Source organism: Oncorhynchus clarkii, chromosome 29 (genome assembly GCF_045791955.1).
Source record: "Oncorhynchus clarkii lewisi isolate Uvic-CL-2024 chromosome 29, UVic_Ocla_1.0, whole genome shotgun sequence".
In the NCBI taxonomy this organism is placed as follows: Eukaryota; Metazoa; Chordata; class Actinopteri; order Salmoniformes; family Salmonidae; genus Oncorhynchus; species Oncorhynchus clarkii.
Genome location: NC_092175.1, coordinates 48,708,054 through 48,733,337, shown reverse-complemented (window position 1 = coordinate 48,733,337; position 25,284 = coordinate 48,708,054). Strand labels below are relative to the sequence as shown.

The 25,284-nt window shown below is 42.3% G+C and overlaps 1 protein-coding gene across 1 annotated transcript in view; it reads right to left on the bottom strand.

Moving 5' to 3' along the window:
• The window catches only part of LOC139388250 (V-set and immunoglobulin domain-containing protein 10-like 2), a 168,020-nt gene that overhangs the window by 135,212 nt on the left and 7,524 nt on the right, over window positions 1-25,284 (bottom strand). The window contains exon 4 of the mRNA XM_071134799.1: window positions 1,592-1,867. Within this exon, the coding sequence (XP_070990900.1) occupies window positions 1,592-1,867 (276 nt within the window). The remainder of the gene's footprint in view (window positions 1-1,591; window positions 1,868-25,284) is intronic.

Genomic DNA, 25,284 nt, shown 5'->3' with positions numbered 1-25,284 from the left:
GCTTACCACCCCAATAGGTCCACAGGCGACACAATCACAATCACACTGCACACTGCCCTAACCCATCTGGACAAGAATGTCCATGTAAGAATGCTATGTAAGAATGCTGTTCATCGATTACAGCTCAGCATTTAACACCATAGTACCCTCCAAACTCGCCATTAAGATCAAGACCCTGGGTCTCGACCCCGCCTTGTGCAACTGTGTCCTGGACTTTCTGATGGGCCACCCCCAGGTGGTGAGGGTAGGAAACAACATCTCCATCCCGCTGATCCTCAACACTGGGGCCCCACAAGGGTGAATTCTCAGCCCTCTCCTGTACTTCCTGTTCACCCATGACTGCGCAGCCATGCACTCCTCCAACTCAATCATCAAGTTTGCAGACGACACCACAGTGGTAGGCTTGATTACCAACAATGACGAGACGGCCTACAGGGAGGAGGTGAGGGCCCTCAGAGTGTGGTGTCAGGAAAATAAACTCACACTCAACGTCAACAAACAAAGGAGATGATCATGGACTTCAGGAAACAGCAGAGGGAGCACCCCACTTATCCACATCGACGTTATAGTAGTAGAGAAGGTGGAAAGTTTTAAGTTCCTCGGCTTTTACACATCACAGAGAAACTGAAATGGTCCACCCATACAGACAGCGTAGTGAAGAAGGCGCAAGGAGGAGAAGGCCTCAGGAGGCTGAAGAAATGTGTCTTGTCACTGAAAACGCTCACAAACTTTTACAGATGCAGATGTATCACCGCCTGGTACGGCAACTGCTCCGCCCACAACCGTAAGGCTTTCCAGAGGGTAATGAGGTCTGCACAACGCATCAGCGGGAACAAACTACCTGCCCTCCAGGACACCTACACCAAAAGACGAAAAAGATCATCAAGGACAACCACCACCCGAGCCACTGCCTGTTCACCCCGCTATCATCCAGATGGTGAGGTCAGAACAGGTGCATCAAAGCTGGGACCGAGAGCCTGAAAAACAGCTTCTATCTCAAGGCCATTAGACTGTTAAACAGCCGTCAATAACATTGAGTTGCTGCTGCCAACATACTGACTCAAATCTCTAGCCACTTTAATAATAAAAATTTGATGTAATAAATGAATCGCTAGTCACTTTAAACAATGCCACTTTATATAATATTTACATACCCTACATTACTCATCTCATATGTATATACTGTACTCTATACAATCTACTGCATCTTGCCTATGCCGCACGGCCATCACTCATCCATATATTTTTATGTACATGTTCTTATTCATTCCTTCACACTTGTGTGAATAAGGTAGTTGTTGTGAAAATGCTAGATTACTTGTTAGAAATTACTGCACGGTCGGAACTAGAAGCAAAAGCATTTCGCTACACTCGCATTAACATCTGCTAACCATGTGTATGTGACAAATAAAATTTGGTTTGATTTGAAACACACACTACGTTACAAACGCACACTACATTAAACACACTCACACACAATGTTGCACACACACACTACGTTACACACAGATGGATTGGAAGTTGGGGTACAGTGTTAGGGGTGCTTGTAGGGTTTAGCCTGTAGTGTTCAGTGTGTAGTGTGTATACTAACAGATGATGTCCAGCCAGATGCTGTTGGACTGTTCCTGGTTGACCTGGTTCCGGGCCCCACAACGGTACCAGCCTGTTTGGTTACGGGTGACTTCTGTCATGTTGAACACACGTCTGTTGCCCTGGGAGATGGTGCTGACCAATCCATTGTAAGTCTCATGCTCCCACATGAAGAAAAGCGGCTCAGTACCATTCTCCAGGCCACAGCGCAGCCACACCGAAGATCCCTCCGCTGGGGACGCATCACTCAGCAGAATATTGGGCTTACTGACCGGGACTACACACACACACACACACAAACACACACACACACACACACACACACACACACACACACACACACACACACACACACACACACACACACACACACACACACACACACACACACACACACACACACACCATGTAGTATAAGAAGTAATAGTAGTAGTAGTCGTAGTAGTAGTAGTAGTCAGTGGTGGAAAAACTACTAAATTCTCATACTTGAGAAAAAGTAAAGATACCTTAATAGAAAATGACTCAAGTAAAAGTGAAATTCACCCAAGAAAATAATACTTGAGTAAAAGTTTTAAAGCATTTGGTTTTAAATATATTTATATATATATTTAAAAAAAAAAAATATATATATATATATAAAGTATCAAAAGTAAATGTAGTTGCTACATTTAATTACTACATTTAGCCAGGGTCACAATCTTGATGTGTGTGTGTGAATTGGAACATTTTCTGTCCTGCTAAGCATTCAAAATGTAAGAAGTACTTTTGGGTGTGAGGGAAAACATATGGAGTAAAAGTGCATACTTTTCTCTAAGAATGTAGTGAAGTAAAAGTAAAGGTTGTCAACAATATAAACAGTAAAGTCAAGTACAGATACCAAAAAACGACTTAAGTCGTTTTTTCTTTTCTTTTTCGTAAGTGCTCTACACCACTGGTATTAGAAGTTGTAACAGTAGTAGTTGTAGTAGTTGTAGTAGTCCAAGTAGTAGTTGTTGGTGTAGCAGCAGTAGTACTATTAGTAATAGTAGTAGCAGTAATAGTAATAGTAGTAAAAGCAGCAGTAGTAGTAGTAGCTGTAATAGTATTACTAGCAGCAAAAGTATTAGTAGTAGTTGTAGTAGTAGCAGTAGCAGTAGTAGCAGAAGAAGTAGAGAAGTTCTAGTAGTTTTGGCAGCAGTAGTAGTAGCAGCAGCAGCAGTAGCAGTTGTAGTAGTAGTAATAGTCATAGTAGTAGTAGTAGTAGTAGTTGTAGTAGTAGTGTAGTTGAAGTAATAGTATTAGTAGCAGAGGTGGAGTAGTAGTATTAGTAACAGTAGTACTAGTAGCTGCAACATCAGTAGTAGTAGTAGTAGTAGTAGTAGTAATAGTAATCATAGCAGTTGTAGTAGCAGTAGTAGTCATAGCAGTAGTAGTAGTAGCAGTAGCAGTAGTAGTAGTTGCCACAGTAGCAGTAGCGCTAGCAGTAGTTGTGGTAGCAATGACAGAGGTAGTTGGTGTAGCAGCAGTAGTACTAATAGTAGTAGTTCTAATAGTGGTAGTAGCACACCCACACAAACATGTAGTAGAAGTAGTAAAAATATAAGTAAGTGTAGTAGTAGTTGTACTAGTAGCAGTTGTAGCAGTAAAAGTAATAGTTGGAGCAGCAGTAGTAGTAGTAGGAGCTAGGAATATCCGTAGGAATATTACTAGCAGCAAAGTATTAGTAGTAGTTGTAGTAGTAGCAGTAGCAGTGGTAGCAGTAGAAGTAGAGAAGTAATAGTAGTTTTGGTAGTAATAGTAGCAGGTGTAGTAGAGTGGCAGTAGTAGTAGTAGTAGTAGCAGCAGCAGCAATTGTAGTTGTGATTGTTTTAGTAGCAGCAATAGTAAATGTGGTAGTAGTAGTTGCAGTAGTAGTAGTAGAAGTAGCAATATTAGTACCAGTAACAGTAGAAGCATTTCTAGCAGTAGTAGTTATAGCAATAGTAGCAGTAGTAGTAGAAGCAGTAGTAAAAGTAGTAGCAGTAGTAGTAATACTATTAGTAGTAGTAAGGGTAGCATTAGTAGTTGTAGCAGCAGTAGCAGTAGTAGTAGTTGCAATAATAGTAGCAGTAGTATTGGTAGTGCAGTTATAGTAATAGTGTTAGTAGCAGAAGTGGTAGTAGTAGTATTAGCAACCGTAGTAGTAGTAGTAGCAGCAGCATCAGTAGTAGTAGTATTAGTAGTAGTTGAAGTTATTGTAGTACTAGTATTCACAGCAGAAGTAGCAGTAGCAGCAGCAGTAGTTGGAGTGGCAGCAGTAGTACTAATAGAGGTAGTTCTAGTAGTGGTAGGTGCAGTAGTGGTAGCATCATTAGTTGAAGTAGTATTAGGAGTAGTAGTAATAGTACTAATAGTACTAGTAGTAGCAGTACAAGTAGGAGTTGGAGTAGTAGTTGTAGTAGTAGCAGCAGTAGTAGCAGTAGCTGCAATAATAACAGTCGTAGTAGCTGTAGTAGCAGTAGTAGTCATGGCAGTAGTAGTAGTAGTAGTAGCAGTAGTAATAGTTGCCACAGTAGTCGCAGTTCTAGTATTAGTATTCATAGCAGAAGTAGTAGTTGCGGTAGCAGTAGTTGTGGTAGCAGCAGCAGTAGTAGTTGGTGTAGCAGCAGTAGTACTAATAGTAGTAGTTCTAATAGTGATAGTAGCACACACACATACACACCATGTAGTAGTAGTAGTAGTAGTAGTAGTAGTAGTAGTAGTAGTAATAGAATCAGCAGCAATAGTAGTTGTGATTGTTAAAGTAACAGTAGTAGTAGTAACAGTAGTAGTAGTAATAGTAATAGTAGTTGTTGTAGTACTAGTAATAGTAGTAGTGGTAGTAGTAGTAGTAGAAGTATCAGCAGCAACATTAGTTTCAGTAGTAGTTGCATTGATGTAGTTGTAGTATTAGTAGCAGTGGTAGTAGTAGCAGCATCATCAGTAGTAGTAGTAGTATTAGTAGTAGTTGAAGTAGCTGTAGTATTAATATTCATAGCTGTAGCAGTAGTAACAGCAGGAGTTGTAGTTGGTGTAGCAGCAGTAGTACTTATAGTTGTATTTCTCGGAGTGATAGTAGCAGTACTGCTGCTACCACTACTACTACTGCTACTATATCTACTACTACTACTACTATTACTGCTACTACAACTACTACTTTACCTCTGCTGCTACTCCTACAACTACTATTACTACTCTAGTAGTAGTAGTGGCTGTAGTAGAACCAGTAGTAGCAATAGCATTACCAGCAGTAGCAGTATTAGTAGTAATATTAGCAGTTGTAGTAGAAGCAGTAGTAGTAGTAAAGTTGTTGCATTAGTAGCGGTAGTAGTAGTGGTAGCAGTAGTAGTAATATTAGTAGTAGTAGAAGCAGTAGTAGTTGTAGTGGTAGTGGCTGTAGTAGTACCAGGAGTAGCAGTAGCATTACTAGCAGTAGTAGTATTAGTAGTAATAGGAGTAGCAGTAGTAGTAGTAGTGGCTGTAGTAGTACCAGTAGTAGCAGTAGCATTACTAGCAGTAGTAATATTAGTAGTAGTAGTAGTAGTAGTAGTAGTAGTAGTAGTAGTAGTAGTAGTAGTAGTAGTGGCTGTAGTAGTAGCAGTAGTAGCAGTAGCATTACTAGCTGCAGTAGTATTAGTAGTAATAGTAGTATTTGTAGTAGAAGCAGTAGTACAAGTAGTAGTAGTAGTAAAGTTGTAGTATTAGTAGCGGTAGTAGTAGTGGTAGCAGTAGTAGTAGTAGTAGTAGTAGTCCTGGTAATAGAAGTAGTAGTAGAATCAGTAGTACAAGTAGTAGCAGTAGTAGAAGCAATTGAAGTAGCAGCAGCAGCAGTAGTAGTAGTGGTAGTAGTAATAGTAGAAGTATTAGTATTAGTAGTAGTAGCAGCAGCAGTAGTAGTAGTGGTAGTAGTAGTAGTAGTATTATCACAAGTAGCAGTAGTATTGGTAGATGTAGTTTTAGCAGTAGTGTAGTAGTCAATTTTAGCAGTAGTAGTAATATCACTAGTAACTTTTTTAGTGGTAGCAGTAGTAGTAGTAGCAGCAGCAGTAGTGTAATAATAGTTGTAGTGGTAGTAGTACTAGAACCAGTTGTAGTTGTTGTAATTGTAGTAGTTGTATTAGCAGTAGTGCAGTAGTAGTTGTAGGATTAGTAGCAGTAGTAGTAGCAGTAGCAGCAGCAGAAGTTGTAGTAGGAGTAGTAGTAGTAGCAGCAGTAGATTAGTAGTAGTAGTAATAACAGCAGCAGAGGTAGCAGTAACATCAGCAGTAGTTGTAGTAACCACAGTATTAGTAGTGGTAGTAATAGTAGTAGAAAATTTGCAGCAAAAGTAGTAGCAGTAGTAAAGTTTGAGTATTAGTATTAGTAGTGGTAGAATCAGCAGTAGTAGTAGTAGCAGTAGCAGTTGTACTAGTAGCAGCAACAGCACTATTAGTAGCAGTAATAATAGTAGTAGTTGTAGTAGGAGTAGTATTAGCAGCAGCAGTAGGGTAGTTGTAGTATTAGTGTAAGAAGTTGTAGTATTAGTATTAGTACCAGTAGAAGTAGAAGTAGAAGCAGCTGCATCAGTAGTAATAGTAGTAGTATACATATCATTACTAGAGGTAGTAGTGGTAGTAGCAGTAGTATCAGTAGTGTAGTAGTGGTAGTAGTTGTAGTAGTAGTATAAGTTATAGTGGTAGTTGTAGTAGTTGTGGTAGCAATAGGGTAGTAGTAGTGTAGAGGTAGTTGTAGCAGTAGCAGTAGTAGTAGGTGTAGTAGCAGTAGTAGTAGACGTAGTAGTAGTACCAGTAGAAGTAGTAGTAGTAGTAGTAGTAGAAGCAGTAGTGGTAGTAGTAGTAGTAGTACTAGTAGTAGTAGCAGCAGCAGCAATAGTTGTAGTAGTAGTACTTGTAGTGGTAGAATAAGTAGTAGTAATAGTAGTAGTAGCAGTAGTTGCAGTAGTAGTGCAGTTTTAGTTTTAGTATAAGAAGTTGTAGTATTAGTATTAGTACCAGCAGAAGTAGAAGCAGCAGCATCAGTAGTAAAAGTAGTAGTTAGACTGTTAGTTAAACTCAGAACATGTGTATTAGACTGTTAGTTAAACCCAGTAAATGTCTATTAGACGGTTAGTTAAACCCAGTCTATTTCTATTAGACTGTAGTGAAACCCATTACATATCTATTCATGTTACTTAAACCTAGTACATGTTTATTAGATTGTTAGTTAAACTCAGCATATGTCTACTAGACTATTAGTTAAACTCAGTACATGTCTATTAGACTGTTAGTTCAACCCATTACATATATATTTATTCTGGAAAATGTGAAGTCCAAGATGGACAAAGGGGGCGTTGTTGGGGCTGTGTTTCTGGACCTAAGGAAGGCTTTTGATACTGTTAAACATGATATTCTCATCACAAAATTGTCCAAGTTCAACTTTTCCCCTGATGCCTTGAGATGAATGAAATCATACCTTGAAGGCAGAACTCAGTGTATCAGAGTGAGCAATGAGCTGTCACCCACTCTTAGCTATGACATGGGCGTGCCCCAAGGGTCAATACTGGGCCCCCTCCTGTACATTAATGATCTGCCTTCTGTCTGTACTGGGTCTGAAGTTCAAATGTATGCAGATGATATAGTGACATACAGTGGGGAGAACAAATATTTGATACACTGCCGATTTTGCAGGTTTTCCTGCTTTAAAAGCATGCAGAGGTCTGTAATTTTTATCATAGGTACACTTCAACTGTGAGAGACGGAATGTAAAACAAAAATCCAGAAAATCACATTGTATGATTTTCAAGTAATTAATTTGCATTTTATTGCATGACATAAGTATTTGATACATCAGAAAAGGAGAACTTAATATTTGGTACAGAAACCTTTGTTTGCAATTACAGAGATCATACATTTCCTGTAGTTCTTGACCAGGTTTGCACACACTGCAGCAGGGATTTTGGCCCACTCCTCCATACAGGCTTTCTCCAGATCCTTCAGGTTTCGGGGCTGTCGCTAGGCAATACGGACTTTCAGCTCCCTCCAAAGATTTTCTATTGGGTTCAGATCTGGAGACTGGCTAGGCCACTCCAGGACCTTGAGATGCTTCTTACGGAGCCACTCCTTAGTTGCCCTGGCTGTGTGTTTTGGGTCGCTGTCATGCTGGAAGACCCAGCCACAACCCATCTTCAATGCTCTTACTGAGGGAAGGAGGTTGTTGGCCAAGATCTCGTGATACATGGCCCCATCCATCCTCCCCTCAATACGGTGCAGTCGTCCTGTCCCCTTTGCAGAAAAGCATCCCCAAAGAATGATGTTTCCACCTCCATGCTTCACGGTTGGGATGGTGTTCTTGGGGTTGCACTTATCCTTTTTCTTCCTCCAAACACAGCAAGTGGAGTTTAGACCAAAAAGCTCTATTTTTGTCACATCAGACCACATGACCTTCTCCCATTGCTCCTCTGGATCATCCAGATGGTCATTGGCAAACTTCAGACGGGCCTGGACATGCGCTGGCTTAAGCAGGGCGACCTTGCGTGCGCTGCAGGATTTTAATCTATGACGGTGTAGTGTGTTACTAATGGTTTTCTTTGAGACTGTGGTCCCAGCTCTCTTCAGGTCATTGACCAGGTCCTGCCGTGTAGTTCTGGGCTGATCCCTCACCTTCCTCATGATCATTGATGCCCCACGCGGTGAGATCTTGCATGAAGCCCCAGACCGAGGGTGATTGACCGTCATCTTGAACTTCTTCCATTTTCTAATAATTGCGCCAACAGTTGTTGCCTTCTCACCAAGCTGCTTGCCTATTGTCCTGTAGCCCATCCCAGCCTTGTGCAGGTCTGCAATTTTATCCCTGATGTCTTTACTCAGCTCTCTGGTCTTGACCATTGTGGAGAGGTTGGAGTCTGTTTGATTGAGTATGTGGACAGGTGTCCTTTATACAGGTAACGAGTTCAAACAGGTACATTTAATACAGGTAATGAGTGGAGAACAGGAGGGCTTCTTAAAGAAAAACGAACAGGTCTGTGAGAGCTGGAATTCTTACTGGTTGGTATTTTGGAATTTTGGTTGGAATTTTGTTTTAGATTCCGTCTCTCACAATTGAAGTGTACCTATGATAAAAAATTACAGACCTCTACATGCTTTGTAAGTGGGAAAACCTGCAAAATCGGCAGTGTATCAAATTCTTGTTCTCCCCACTGTATGTGCATGGAAAGAGCAAACAGCAAGCTGCACAAGATCTCACTACTGTAATGGTCCAGGTTACAAAGTGGCTCAGTGACTCGTGTTTGCATCTCAATGTGAAAAAAACTGTTTGCATGTTCTTCACAAAGAGGGCAATAGATGCTACTGAGCAAGATGTCTATGTGTCAGGGGAGAAGCTCCAGGTGGCATCTAATTTTAAGTACCTTGTCATCATACTTGATTCCAACCTCTCTTTTAAAAATAATGTGAAAAAGGTCATTCAAATAACCAAATTCAACCTAGCTAATTTCCGATTTATACGAAATTGTTTGACTACAGATGTAGCAAAACTGTACTTCAAATCTATGATACTCCCCCACTTAACATACTACTTGACTAGTTGGGCCGAAGCTTGCTGTACAACATTAAGACCTATTCAGTCTGTCTACAAACAGGCTCTCAAAGAGTTTGATAGGAAGCCCAATAGCCATCATCACTGTTAGATCCTCAGAAAGCATGAGCTCCTGAGTTGGGAAAATCTTGTGCAATACACCGATGCATGTCTTGTATTCAAGATCCTAAATGGCCTGGCTCCCCCTCCACTCAGTATTTTTGTTCAACAGAAAACCCAAACATATGGCAACAGATCCACAAGGTCTGCCATGAAAGGTGACTGTATAGTTCCCTTAAGGAAAAGCACCTTTAGTAAATCCGTTTTCTCTGTGAGAGCTTCCCATGTCTGGAATACACTGCCATCAGACACACATAACTGCACCACATATCACACTTTCACAAAAGGTCAATCAGATTTGTGAACATGGTGTTGTGGAATAATCAGAATTTGTTGGTAACATATGTAAGATGTTTTATATTCATCATATGTTTGTAAATTACTTCTCATCAAGAATGTTATTTTTGTATAATACTGTGGCAGGGTTTGCAGTATCTGTTCTATGTCAAGACTAAGTTGTTTGGGCTAGAGAGAGGGGAGAGGTCAAGCGTGTATCTCTTGGCTCCACAATGTCTGTGTGCCAGTCATTGTGTCTCTGTGATCTTGTCAAGATAGGATTGGTTGTATTTAGAATTGGTTGTATCTAAATGACAATTTGATATATGCCTGTTGATATGTAGGGTTGGTTTATGGTTCTGAGTTTGAGAAAGGAGACAAAGCTGAACGATGAATTATGCCGATGCTGTCTTATCCTGTGTGTGTCTTTGCTATAAAGGACCTCATTTGAAATGTGGAAGGGGCTCTCAGAGAATTCATTGATAGACATTGAATTGCCTGAGAGTCACAGGGTTATGATAGAGCTCATATAATTAAAGATGGACTTTGATAACTAACTCGGACTTGTGTTGTGGTTTGCGCTCATGATTTGGTAAATAGAGGAACATTTCCACGACAATGGTCCCTAGCTGTGTGTTTCTGCTTTCCATGTCTGTTGTCTGTAACTTGTGAGGTGTGGAAACACTTTGATGCTTTTATAAATGTTGTCTTGCTGCTTTTTGTTCTATGTTGCTCTGTCTGTATGCTACGTCTTGCTTGTCCTATGTTGCTCTGTCTGTATGCTACGTCTTGCTTGTCCTATGTTGCTCTGTCTGTATGCTATGTCTTGCTTGTCCTATGTTTGTCACGCCCTGGCCATAAGGAGGCTTTTTATTCTCTATTTTGGTGAGGCCAGGGCGTGACTAGGGTGGGCATTCTATTTCCTTTTTTCTATGTTTTGTATTTCTATGTCTTGGCCTGATATGGTTCTCAATCAGGGACAGCTGTCTATCGTTGTCTCTGATTGAGAACCACACTTAGGTACCCTTTTCCCCCCACCTGTTTTGTGGGAAGATAACTTAGTAGTTGTTCAGGGCACATAGCCCAAAGCTTCACGGTTGTTTTTTTTGTTCTTCGTTTTGTCGGCATCATTTTTAAAATAAAGTTCAAATGTACGCTTACCATGCTGCACCTTGGTCCAGTCCTTCAGCCAGCCGTGACAGAACTTCCTACCACCAACGGACCAAGCAGCATGTTAAGGTGGACTCCTGGACATGGGAGGATGTTCTGGACGGCAAGGGAGTCTACACATGGGAGGAGACCCTGGCGGGAAGGGATCGCCTTCCATGGGAACAGGTGGAGGCAGCTAGGAGAGCAGAGGCAGCCGGAGAGAGGAACCAGCGGTATGTGGGAACACGGCTGGCAAGGAAGCCCGAGAGGCAGCCCCAATTTTTTGGGGGGAGGGGGCACACGGGGAGTGTGGCAGAGTCAGGAAGCAGACCTGAGCCAACCCCCCGTGCTTACCGTGGCGAGCATGGGACTGGTCAGGCCCCGTGCTATGGGGTGATGCGCACGGTACCGAGGCGGAGTATTCACAGGCCGGTATCCTCGGTGCCAACGTACCGCATTTGCCGGGGGGAAGCTGGCATTCAGCCAGAACGGGTGAGGCCAGCACTGCGCTCGAGACCGCCAGTGCGCCTCCACGGCCCTGTGTATCCGGTGCCGCCACTACGCACCAGGCCTTCGGTGGCAGCCCCATGCACCAGGCTGTCTCTCCATCTCCTCCCTCCAGGTGCTCCCACCTGTCAGGAGCTGCCAGAGCCTCCCGCCTTGTCTATGTTTTGTATTTCTATGTCTTGGCCTGGTATGGTTCTCAATCAGGGACAGCTGTCTATCATTGTCTCTGATTGAGAACCACACTTAGGTACCCTTTTCCCCCACCTGTTTTGTGGGAAGTTAATTTTGTAGTTGTTCAGGGCACATAGCCCAAAGCTTCATTGTTGTTTTTTTGTTCTTCATTTTGGTGGCGTCATTTTTAAAATAAAGTTCAAATGTACGCTTACCATGCTGCACCTTGGTGCAGTCCTTCAGCCATGTTGCTATTGTCTATATTGTAATTTTTTTAATAACCTGCCCAGGGACTGCGGTTGAAAATTAGCCGGCTGGCTAAAACCGGCACTTTTACTGAAACGTTGATTAATGTGCACCGTCCCTGTAAAAATAAAATAAACTCATACTCAAACTCATATATTACTGTTAGTTAAACCCAGTACATTTCTATTAGACTGTTAGTTAAACCCAGTGCATGTGTATTGCTGTTAGTTAAACCCAGCAAAGTCCCACATGGCTCTTTACCAAGGCTGCAGGTCCTGATGTGTGTTTCTATGGGGTGTTTTCCGTAGCAGGTGTAGGCCTGTCCATTCTGGGTGGAGTTAGAACGAAGTACCAGGACATTGGAGGACTCCACTTCTTGGCCCCTTCCCTCTTCTTTAGGCACCTCCCACCACACCACGGCCCTGGGAGACCCACCTGCACAGACATTATTATAATTGTATGTATTGTGGTTGTGGTTGTTGTGGTTTTTGTGGGGGTGGTTGCATGAGTTTCTTGATGTGGAAAATAGTTCCATGTAGTCATGGCTCTATGTAGTACTGTGTGCCTTGTATAATCTTCTGGACTTGTCTGATCTGTGTGCTAGTAATTTAAACAGACAACTCGGTACATTCAGCTAGTCAACCCCTCTTTCACTTTGAGCCATGAGAGACTGACATGCATATTATTAATGCTAGCTCCATGTACATTTCAGGGCCATTCGTGCTGCCCTGTTCTTGGACAATTGTAATTTTCCTAAATTCCTTTGTGGCACCTAATCACTCGACTAGACAGCAGTCCAGGTACGACAAAAGAAGGGCCTGTAGAACCTGCCATGTTGATAGTGTTGATAAGGCAGAGCAGCGCTTTATTGTGGACAAAACTCTCCCCATTTTAGCTACTGTTGCATCAATATGCTTTGACATTGACAGATTTGCTACATTTCCACATGATTCATTAGTTGCCAAAACGTGTTACGTATACGCCGGGAGTCAGGAAGCAGGTGCAGAAGGTAATATAAAGCCCCATATACTACCTACCACTGCGACCTGTATGCTCTCGTTGGCTGGCCCTCACTACATATTCGACGCCAAACCCACTGGCTCCAGGTAATCTATAAGTCTCTCCTAGGTAAAGCCCCGCCTTATCTCAGCTCACTGGTCACCATAGCAGACACCCACCCATAGCACGCTCTCCTGCAGGTATATTTCACTGGTCACCCCCAAAGCCAATTCCCCCTTTGGCCGCCTTTCCTTCCAGTTCTCTGCTGCCAATGACTGAAACCACTTGCAAAAATCATTATGATCAATAACGTCAATAATGTCAATAGCTGCACTGAAGTCTAACAAAACAGCTCCGACATTCGGTGTCATTATCAATTTCTCTCAGCCAATCATCAGTCATTTGTGTAAGTGCTGTGCTTGTTGAATGTCCTTCCCTATAAGTGTGCTGAAAATCTGTTGTAATTTTTTTTACTGCGAAATAGCATTGTCGTCATGTCATGCCATACCCCCCCTCCCCTCCCCTCCCCTCCCCCTGTTTCCCCTGTACTGGTCCCCCATGGGAATCTAACCTACAACCCTGCCGGTGGAAGCGCCACACGGAAAGAGTTGTTGTTACTGTGTTGTTGTTGTTGTTAGTGTTACTGTTGTGGTGTTGGTGATTGTTGTAGTGGTGGTGGTGTTGTTGTTGCTGGTGATGGTTGTGGTGAGGGTTTTAGTATTTGTGGTTACCTTCCCAGGAGCAGGACAGCAGCAGGTATTGGTTCTTATCGGTGGCATAAGCAGAACACACTGGCTCACCATAAGGAGACCCTGAGAGAGAGAGAGAGAGAGAGAGAGAGGGAGAGAGAGAGAGAGAGAGAGAGAGAGAGAGAGAGAGAGAGAGTGAGTTAGGGACAGCGGAGGTGTGTGTGACGTGCAGGCTTCTGCCTCTGCTTGTGTGTGACGTACAGTGGTTCTTCCTTTAAAAGTTGCACTGCATCACATCTTGCGGGCTGCCACAAAATTCTATGGCATGGTATTAAGTGTCAGTCATTGTGGCCAGTTAGTGATAGTTTGTCCATCAGAGGGCATCTTTGAGAAGCTAAGTTATTGAAATGACTTGGAGCTGTAGGAATGTAGCTTAATTCATTTGATGAATATTATGTTTTTTCTATTCCAAGAAAAAACGAAAATGCATTTCTAACAGTAGCCGATGTACTGTAAGCCTAAGGGTTTCCGTTAGGAAAATATGGCACTGTACAACGTGTTTCTATTCCAAGAAAATGAAAATGCATTTCTTACTCTAGCTGTTTTAATGTAACTTACTTATTGGCATAAAGGCCTACTTAAATAAACAGTACATCAATTAATCACTCATGAATTTGTGCATGTCATCACACATCATACAAGTCATCCATATCTTTAAATACAGTCAAGCATTTTAGTTATAAAACTAAATAACAAAGGGAGCCTTGATTAATTTTACAATCACTGCTAAAGCGATTTAATTAATGGTTTCAGTTAGGAAAATATAACGCTGTACAAAAGGACCGGTCGGGAGTTGTTGTTGCCTGATGCAGGACTCTAGTGCCAAAGAAGAGACTCTCAGACTGAAAACACCTCCATTAATTGCCACAGTTTAGACTACCGATAGATCAGCGTTCTAACTCCCCCTTGTCATAGTGTGGTGTAATGACAGAATGCCAACATCTACCACTAAAGCTCCAAACTTTTAAAGGAAGAACCACTGTACAGGCCAATTCGGTGCTGTGTGTTTGTGTGTGTGTGAGAGAGACTTACAGGCCCGTGCAGTGCATTGAGTGGAGGTGTTAAGAGCAGGGTGTATCCCCAGGCAGGTGAACAGAGAGTTGTTGGAGGCCTGGGATCCAGACTGCAGTACGGAGACATTGTTGGCTGGCCATGCCCCTTCACCCCCAAGCCACACCCCTCCCTGGTACAATAACAACCAGAGCAACAAAAATGTAATTTGTTAGGACCCTTTCTGAGTGTGTGCATGCATGTGCATGTGTGTGTGTGTGTACCTGTGCCAGAAGGTTTGTGGCCCAGCGTAATGAAGGGGGGGGCAGGCCCCCCGGCCATGAACAGGTCAGGTTGAGGGAGGAGTAGTTCATTGCTGGCAGAACAGAGCAGGAGGGGGAACCATCTGGAGGGTCTGGGGGACAACATACAGTGCAACACTGTGTTGATTGTGTTGTTATTGTGTGTGTTTGTGTGTGAGTGTGTTTGTGTGTCGTCACAGGACAGCAGGATGACAAGCACCAGCCTTTCAGTCACCAGGGGTTGCCATGGCAGTAACATCACAGTGACATCAAAGTGTTAGGTACCTTAGAACCTCCTGAGAGTTCTGTCTCCTCCCCCAATGCTCCGACAGGTCAAATCAAATCAAATTGCATTGGTCACATACACATGGTTAGCAGATGTTATTGGTCACATACACATGGTTAGCAGATGTTATTGGTCACATACACATGGTTAGCAGATGTTATTGGTCACATACACATGGTTAGCAGATGTTATTATGAGTGTAGTGAAATGCTTGTACTTCTAGTTCTGACAGTGTAGCAATATCTAACACGTAATCTAACAATTCCACAACAACTACCTAATAAACACAAATCTAAGTAAAGGAATTAAAATATATATTTTTTAATGTATTTCACCTTTATTTAACCAGGTAAGCTAGTTGAGAACAACTTCTCATTTAAAACTGCGACCGGGCCAAGATAAAGCAAAGCAGTGCGACACAAACAACACAAAGTTACACATGGAATAAACAAGCATACAGTCAATAACACACACAGTCACAGTCACAGTCAATAACACACACAGTCTATATACAATGTTTGCAAATGGCGTGAAGAGGTAAGGCAATAAATAGGCCATAGTAGCGAAGTAATTACAATTTAGCAAATTAACACTGGAGTGATGGATGAGCAGATGATGATGTGCAAGTAGAAATACTGGTCTGCAAAAGAGCAGAAAAGCCAATAAAAACAGTATGGGGATAGGTATGTAGATTGTGTGGGCTATTTACAGATAGGCTACAGTATGTACAGCTGCAGCGATTGGTTAGCTGCTCAGATAGCTGATGTTCAAAGTTAGTGAGGGAAATATAAGTCTCCAGCTTCAGGGATTTTTGCAATTCATTCCAGTCATTGTGTCACGACTTCCGCCGAAGTCAGATTCAAGTAAAACGCATTACTCGCACCGGGGGACAGGGTCTGGCTTTCGAGCCGAAACCCGGCCCTCCACCTACCCTGCCGGAAGCTAGGCCCGCCGTTTGATGAGCCATTCAAAGTCCTGAGGAGAGTGAACAAGGTATTTTTTGGTTACAGCTTCCCATCGACTACCATGTTAACCCCTCGTTCCATGTGTCTCTCCTCAGGCCGGTGGTGGCTGGTCCGCTCCTGGAGTCTGAGGTACGGGAGGTTCCTCCACCCCCTCTGGACATCGCGGGGGCCCCGGCATACTCCGTCCGTTCCATCCTGGATTCAAGGCGTCGGGCGAGGGGCCTTCACTACCTCGTGGAGTGGGAGGGGTACGGTCCGGAGGAGAGGTGAACTGCTGCATGAGTTGCATGAGGACCCTGAACTGCTGCATGAGGTCCACCATCGCCGGCCGTATTGCCCTGCGCCTCGCCCTCCGGGTCGTCCCCGAGGCCGGTGTCGACGCACCGCTGGAGCCGCGCGTCAGGGGGGGTACTGGCACGACTTCCACCGAAGTCGGCTCCTCACCTTGTTCGGGCGGCGTTTAAGTGGTCAACGTCACTGGCTTTCTAGCCATCGGCGCTCCATTTTTCAGACTGGTTTGTTTTTTCCGTTGTATTTCACGAAGATGTTTATTGTTAAACATTATTCTTGTGACTGTTTTGTGCATTTTGCACTTTTGCCTCAATAAAGTGTGTGCTTGTTCACAAATCTCTGCTCTCCTGCACCTGACTTCGCTACCAGTACGCACACACCTGACACATTGGCAGCAGAGAACTGGAAGGAAAGGCAGTAAAAGATGTTGTCTTTGGGGATGACCAGTGAAGTATATCTGCTGGAGCTCGTTCTACGGGTGGGTGTTATCGTGACCAGTGAGATGAGATACTGCGGAGCTTTACCTAGCATAGATGTATAGATGACCTGGGCTAAGTGGGTCTGGCGACGAATATGCAGTGAGGGCTAGCCTACTAGAGCATACAGGTAGCAGTGGTGGGTGGTATAAGGGGCTTTGGTGACAAAACAGATGACACTGTGATAGACTACATCCAGTTTGCTGAGTTGAGTATTGGAAGCTATTTTGTAAATTACATCGCAGAAGTCAAGGATCGGTAGGATAGTCAGTTTTACGAGGGTATGTTTGGCGGCGTGAGTGAAGGAGGCTTTGTTGCGAAATAGGAAGTCAATTCTAGATTTAATTTTGGATTGGAGATGTTTAATATTAGTCTGGAAGGAGAGTTTACAGTGTAGCCAGACACCTAGGAATTTGTAGTTGTCCGCATATTCTAAGTCAGAACCGTGCAGAGGAGTGATGCTAGTCGGGCTTGGCGGTTGCAGGCAGTGCACGGTTAAGAGCATGCGTTTGGTTATACTTGCATTTAAGAGCAGTTGGAGGCCACGGAAGGAGTGTTGTATGTCATTGAAGCTCGTTTGGAGGTTTGTTAACTTCTTGGTAATCCAGCCACTGTGTCAGATTTCAAAAAGGCTTTATGGCGAATCAGTTCAAATGCCTTGGGTGGTTCGGACAAAGGATCCGCTTAGGGAAAGTCTTATTCCTGGTCATAGTGCTGGTAAAAAAATATATATATAATATTATTTAACTAGGCAAGTCAGTTAAAAACAATTATTATTATTTGTTTTTCAGTGACGCCTTAGGAACAGTGGGTTAACTGCCTTGTTCAGTGGCAGAATGACAGATCTTTTACCTTGTCAGCTTGGGGATTCGAGCTTGCAACCTTTCGGTTATAAGTCAAACACTCTAACCACTAGACTACCTGCCGCCCCTCTGATATTGACATCACTCTGATATCTAATGGTTCTTCCCGGCTGTATGTAGTAACACCTAAGATTATCTGAGCTAACAATGTAACATATGATGCATAAAAAATAAAAAATACTGCAAAGTTAAGGACTAGAAGCAAGGCAGCCCTCTATGTCGGCGCCATTTTAGGAAGGTCTGCTGCATCGCCAACTATTCTGTGTGTGTGTCGGTGTGTGTGTGTATTTGTGTGTGTGTGTGTGTGTGGTGAAGCCACATGGAGAGAAGCAGTAGAAAGTTGAGAGAGAAGGTCAGAGGTTACAGGTCAGGGGTTAGAACTCAGGTTACTCACAGTAGACGGTGAGGTTGATGGTCTTGAGAGAGCGGGTGTTGAGGTACGTGTTCTGAGACTGACATACGTAGGTACCTGTGTGCATCCGCAGAATCCTAGTGATGGTGAACTTGGGACCTGTGTACACCTGGCTGAATTAGAACCAATATATAAAACATTTTACTGGGATTAGAACCAATATATAAACACCTTACTGGGATTAGAACCAATATATAAAACACCTGGCTGGGGTTATGACCAATATATAAAACACCTGGCAGGGGTTAGAAGCAATAAAAACAATGAAACTGCTATGCAGTGCTCGGTTATTGTGAGTTTAAGTGATTTAAACTAGCCCAAAATGTACATGCTGAAGACAAAAAACAAACAATATAATCAATATAATAAATGTGTGTGTGTGCTTATTCTTGTGTGTGTGTGTGTGTGTGTGTGTGCATGCGTCCGTCTGTGTGTGTATTAAAGCATACCTGTTATTGTAGAACCAAACATATTGACTGGGAGGGTTGGACTGGGCCTGGCAGAGGAGAGAGACCGTCTGTCTCTCCTTAACATAGTATCCTCTGTCTGTTATACTGTAGGGGGTCACGTCGATCTGGGGAATATCAGGACCGACTGGGGAGAGGACACACACATTACATTACACACGTTACATTACATTACATTACATTGCTGTCTTGCGAGCTCCGACCCAACTTATTTTGGCGTTTATTTTAACTTTTTTTTGCACCAAATATATTTTCTTATGGTCAAAATAACTTTTGAACATCAAATCGGCAGTTACTAACCTCATTTTCGTCTTCGACTTTGATTTTGATTCATCTGCCCCGGGCTCTATGTGCAATTTCAACCCACTTTTCAGGCTATCCAAGAGGAAACGCCAGGGTTAAAGAGGCAGGAGAGGGGGATCCTAGTAAGGTTAACTTTTTATGGCTGCAGGGGCAGTATTGAGTAGCTTGGATGAAAAGTTGCCCATTGTAATCGGCCAGCTCCTCAGTCTCAGTTGCTAATATATGCATATTATTATTAGTATTGGATAGAAAACACTCTGAAGTTTCTAAAACTGTTTGAATTATGTATGTGAGTATAACAGAACTCATATTGCAGGCAAAAACCGGAGAAATTCCACTTCCTGTTTGTATTTTTTCTGGGGGTGGCAGATTTTCAACCAAGCTCTCATTGAAATTATAGCGAGATATGGATTAGTTTTCACTTCCTATGCCTTCCACTAGATGTCAACAGTCAATAGAACTTTGTCTGATGACTCTAATGTGAAGGGGGGTCGAATGAGACAGGAAATAGTCACCGCTGCTACGAGTTGACCATGCTTTCACCATGCGCGTTCACAGGGGAAGGACCTGCATTCCACCGGTCATCTGAAGTCATTTTAATTCTCCGGTTGGAATGTTATTCAAGATATATGTAAACAACATTCTAAAGATTGATTCAGTACATCGTTTGACATGTTTCTACTGACTGTTACGGAATTTTGGGACATTTCGTCACGTTATAGTGGGCACGTGAGCTGAAAGTGCTAGTCACTTTGTGACTTTGGAATTGTTTACCAAACGCGCTAACCAAAGTAGCTAATTGGACATAAACATCGGACATTTTTTGGGGGTTTTCGAACAAATCAAGCATTTATTGTGAACCTGGAATTCCTAGGACTGCATTCTGATGAAGTTCATCAAAGGTAAGGAAACACTTATCATGTATTTTCTGGTTTCTGTTGACTCCAACATGGCTGCAAATTTGGCTACTGTTCTGAGCTCCGTCTCAGAATATTGCATGGGTTGCTTTTTCCGTAAACTTTTTTTGAAATCTGACACAGCAGTTGCAGAGAGGTATATCAATAATTCCTTGTGTTATCATCTACATTTCTGATGAGTGTTTCTGTTGAAACGATGTGGCTATGCAAAATCATGTTTTTGGAACTAGTGAATCTAATACGCCAATGTAAACTCAGATTTTTTTTATATAAATATGAACTTTATCAAACAAAACATGCATGTATTGTGTAACATGAAGTCCTATGAGTGTCATCTGAAGAAGATAATTCAAGGTTAGTGATTCATTGTATCTCTATTTCTGCCTTTTGTGAATGCTATATTCGCTGGAAAATTGCTGTGCTTATTGTGGTTTGGTGGAGACCTAACATAATCGTTTGTAGTGCTTTCGCTGAAAAGCCTATTTGAAATCGGACACTTTGGTGGGATTAACAACAAGATTAACTTTAAAATGATATAAAACATGTATGTTTTAGGAATTGTAATTATGAGCTTTCTGTGGTTTGAATTTGGCGCCCTCTATTTTCACTGGTAGTTGTCATATCGATCCCGTTAGCGGGATTGCAGCCTTAACAAGTTAATAACTTGTTGGGGATAGGGGGCAGTATTTTCACTTTGGATGAATTGCGTGCCCATAGTGAACTGCATCCTACTCTGTCCCAGATTGCTAATATATGCATATTATTATTACTATTGGATAGAAAACACTCTGAAGTTTCTAAAACTGTTTGAATTATGTCTGTGAGTATAACAGAACACATAGGGCAGGCAATCTTCCAAACAAAGGAAGTGAAATTCTGAATGTGGGTCAAATTTGATGTCATCGCCCCTTCCCTTCCAAACAAGATATGGATCTGGTAGCACTTCCTACGCCTTCCACTAGATGTCCTCATTCAGTAGAACGTGGAATGGAGCCTCTGGTGTGAACTTTGACCGAATGGGAAGGGAAATAGTCCCTGTCTTAGCAGAATGCCATTTCCCTGTGGCGCATTTGTCTGTGGGTGTCATCGTCGTTCCATTAAGGCTGCAGATGAAAACGTCTGATCCGGTTGGAAGGTTATTGGATATATATGAAAATAACATCCTGAAGATTGATTCTCTACTTAGTTTGACCAGTTTATTCGACCTGGAATATATATTTTTGAAGTTTTCGTCCGAGTTTTCCTGGACCAGCGTCAGCTTTTGGGCACGTGAGCTGAAAGTGCTAGCAAATGCAGCTAATTGGACACTAGTATTGGACATCATGGAACAAAACTACGATTTATTGTGGAACTAGGACTCCTTGCACTGCATTCTGATGAAAGATCATCAAAGGTAAGGGAATATTTATGATGTAATTTCGTATTTCTGTTGACTCCAACATGGCGGAAAAATATATATACGTCTGAGCGCTGTCTCAGATTATTGCATGGTAGGCTTTTTTCGTAACGTTTAAAAAAAATCTGACACAGCGGTTGCATTAAGAACCAGTGTATCTTTAATTATATGTAGAACATGTATCTTTAGTCAAAGTTTATGATGAGTATTTCTGTTATCTGGCGTAGCTTTCTATAATTCCTCCGGATATTTTGGAGGCATTTCTGAACATGGCGTCAATGTAAACCAAGATTTGTGGATATAAATATGCATATTATCGAACAAAACATAAATGTATTGTGTAACGTCATATGAGTGTCATCTGATGAAGATTTTCAAAAGGTTAGTGATTCATTTTATCTCTAATCCTGCTTTTGTGACTCTATCTTTGGCTGGGAAAAAATTGCTGTTTTTTTTTATTTGGTGGTGGTCTAACATATGTTGTGTTTTCGCTGTAAAACATTTAAAAAATCGGACATGATGGGTAGATGAACAAGATGTTTATCTTTCATTTGCTGTATTGGACTTGTTAATGTGTGAAAGTTAAATATTTCTAAAGTTCCCCTAGGGGATCGCCTTGCCATAACCAGCCACCTCTTCCCTTCATTCTATTGACATGATAATAAGATGGATAACTTGTGATCACGGATTTTCTAACAACGGGACTCTCGTAATGGATTTTCTGAAAAATGGCTTTTGGACAAGAACAGACAGGACATTGGATTCAGAGAAATCAAGAGGGTGAGGGGTATGTCTATTCATCAACAGCAAATGGTGTGCTGACTCTTGCGCAGTGGAAGTCTCAATGCGTTGCTCACCCATCTTCATTTACCTAATTGTCAAATGGGCACGTGAGCTGAAAGTGCTAGCAAATGCAGCTAATTGGAATCTAGTTGAAGTTGAATCTACATAAAGTTCTTCATATATGAGTTGTCATGCAGACCCTTCTACCTCCTGAGAGTTTTTAGCTGTTATTGTGACTGTTGTATATTATTCCACCTCAGGACAAAAACAACAATAACAAGCTGGGATGTGAGGAACTGTACAAGGCTGTAAACAAGAAGGAAAGGATAGGGTCCTGGACCACTGTTATTCTACCCACAGGCAAGCATGCAAGGCCCTCACTTAGTCCCCCTTCTGAAAATCAGATCATTACTCTTCCTTCCATTCTACAAGCAGAAGCTCAAACAGGAAGTACCTGTGACGCACTCAGCTGAGAAACGGTTCTACGAATCGGATGCTATGCTACAGGATTGCACTGAATGGAATATGTTCTGTGACTTCGCTGATGGCATCGACAAGCTAACCACCTCCGTCACCAATTTCATTAGGAAATGCATCGCCGACGTTGTCCCGACAGTGAAGGTTTGCTGCTTCCCCAATATATTAACACCAACGTTTATGTGCTAAACTAAACTACAAGGCTACCGCACACAGGACTATTCCAGCCAACCACAAAGTTATGGCTGACGACAGGAACAAATACAAGAAGTCTCGCTACGACCGCCATAGAGCCATTAAACAAGCAAAAGGATGGTATAGCAACAAGGTGGAATGATATTAATGATCTAATCTACCGACAGAAACGAACGAGGTGGCTAAAAACAGACCTCCATCCTCTGCCAGCTTGCTACCCATGGCCCGGCTAGCTGTCTGAATCGCCGTGACCCCAACCAACCTCAATACTCACTGGACCCTTATAATCACTCGGCTAAGCATGCCTCTCCTTAATGTCAATATGCCTTGTCCATTTCTGTTCTGGTTAGTGTTTATTGGCTTATTTCACTGTAGAGCCTCTAGCCCTGCTCATTATACCTTATCCAACCTTTTCAGTTCCACCACCCACACATGCGATGACATCACCTGGTTTCAATGATGTTTCTAGAGGCAATATCTCTCTCATCATCACTCAATGCCTCGGTTTAACTCCACTGTATTCACATCCTACCATAACTTTGTCTGTACATTATACCTTGAAGCTATTTTATCGCCCCCAGAAACCTGCTCCTTTTACTCTCTGTTCCAGATGTCCTAGACAACCAATTCTCATGGCTTTTAGCCGTACCCTTATCCTACACCTCCTCTGTTCCTCTGGTGATGTAGAGGTGAATCCAGGCCCTGCAGTGCCTAGCTCCACTCCTATTCCCCAGGTGCTCTCTTTTGATGGCTTCTGTAACCGTAATTGCCTTGGTTTCATGCTTGTTAACATTAGAAGCCTCCTCCCTAAGTTTGTTTTATTCACTGCTTTAGCACACTCTGCCAACCCGGATGTCCTAGCCATGTCTGAATCCTGGCTTAGGAAGACCACCAAAAACTCAGAAATCTCCATCCCTAACTACAACATTTTCAGACAGAACGACCAAAGGGGGTAGTGTTGCAATCTACTGCAGTTGATAGCCTGCATAGTTCTGTCCAACTATCCAGGTCTGTACCCCAAAAATTTGAACTGCTAATTTTAAAAATCCACCTCAAAACAAGTCTCTCACCGTTGCCGCCTGCTATAGACCACCCTCTGCCCCCAGCTGTGCTCTGGACACCATATGTGAACTGATTGCCCCCACATCTATCTTCAGAGCTCATGCTGTTAAGTGACCTAAACTGGGACATGCTTAACACCCCAGCCATCCTACAATCTACAAATTATCAACGAACCTACCAGGTACCACCCCAAAGCCGTAAACACGGGCACCCTCATAGATATCATCCTAACCAACTTGCGCTCTAAATACACCTCTGCTGTTTTCAGCCAAGATCTCAGCGATCACTGCCTCAAAAAAGCTTTTGTAAGAGACGAGGCAAAACAGTAAATAACAGTATCATCAGCATAAAAATGAAGTTGCGCATTTTGGACATTTTTATCTAAATAATTTATTTAAATAGTGAATAAGAGAGGACCAAGTATGGAGCCTTGGAGCACACCATTAAAGACAGACAATTTAACAGACAAAAGCCCATCAAATTGAGTGCATTGAGTTCTATCAGACAGATACAGTGGGGAGAACAAGTATTTGATACACTGCCGATTTTGCAGGTTTTCCTACGTACAAAGCATGTAGAGGTCTGTAATTTTTATCATAGGTACACTTCAACTGTGAGAGACGGAATCTAAAACAAAAATCCAAAAAATCACATTGTATGATTTTTAAGTAATTCATTTGCATTTTATTGCATGACATAAGTATTTAATCACCTACCAACCAGTAAGAATTCCGTCTCTCACAGACCTGTTATTTTTTCTTTAAAACCACCATGCCACTTAATTACTTTACTTAAAATGGTTTGGGACACCTAGGGCTAACACTTGAAGTAAACCTCTAGGGGACCATGACACAATGTTCCAAGAACGTCCTAAAAAGGTACTGACATGGTCCTCAGTGACGCCCTGGTAACTTACAGGGCACTACACAAAGGTCCTTCAGAGACACAACAGGTTGGTGGCACCTTAACTTCTTGAGAATACTTGACACGCAGACGTCCCAAGTATGCCCCTGGAAATGCAAATGCGCTACGCTAAATGCTAAATGTACTCGTTACAACTCAATCTTTGATCAAAATTCACAAGCAGGGTATTGAATTAAAGCTACACTCGTTGTGAACCTAGCCAGCAAGTCAGATTTTTAAAATGCTTTTCGGCGAAAGCATCAGAAGCTATTATCTGATAGCATGCACCCCCCAAAATGCCAGCTCGACACGTAAACAACAGATTTTGCGATAGCCGGCGCTACCCAAAACGCAGAAATAAAATATAAAACATTCATTACCTTAGACGAGCTTCTTTCTTGGCACTCCTATATGCCCCATAAACATCACTATTGGGTCTTTTTTTCGTTTAAATCGGTCCATATATACCCAAAATAGCTTTGTATGGAAGTTGTGTCATTCAGAAAAAATCATCGTTTTTAAACGCTGCGTAATTTTTTAAAATTAAAAAAGTCGACGATAAACTTTCACAAAACACTTCGAAATCCTTTTGTAATCCAACTTTAGGTATTAGTAAACGTTTATAAGCTATCAAAATGATTACAGGGCGATGTCTCTTCAATAGGTCTTCACTTCAAAAACAATGCCATCTGATATCTCCCTCAACTGCATCCGGGTGAAGACTGGGAAAATGGAGTTCAGATAGAAGGATTTTCCAACAATTAATTCAATTGAAAATTAGGACAATGGCGCCATCGTGCGGAATTTGTATGAATTGCAGGCAGATTCCCATTAAATTCTG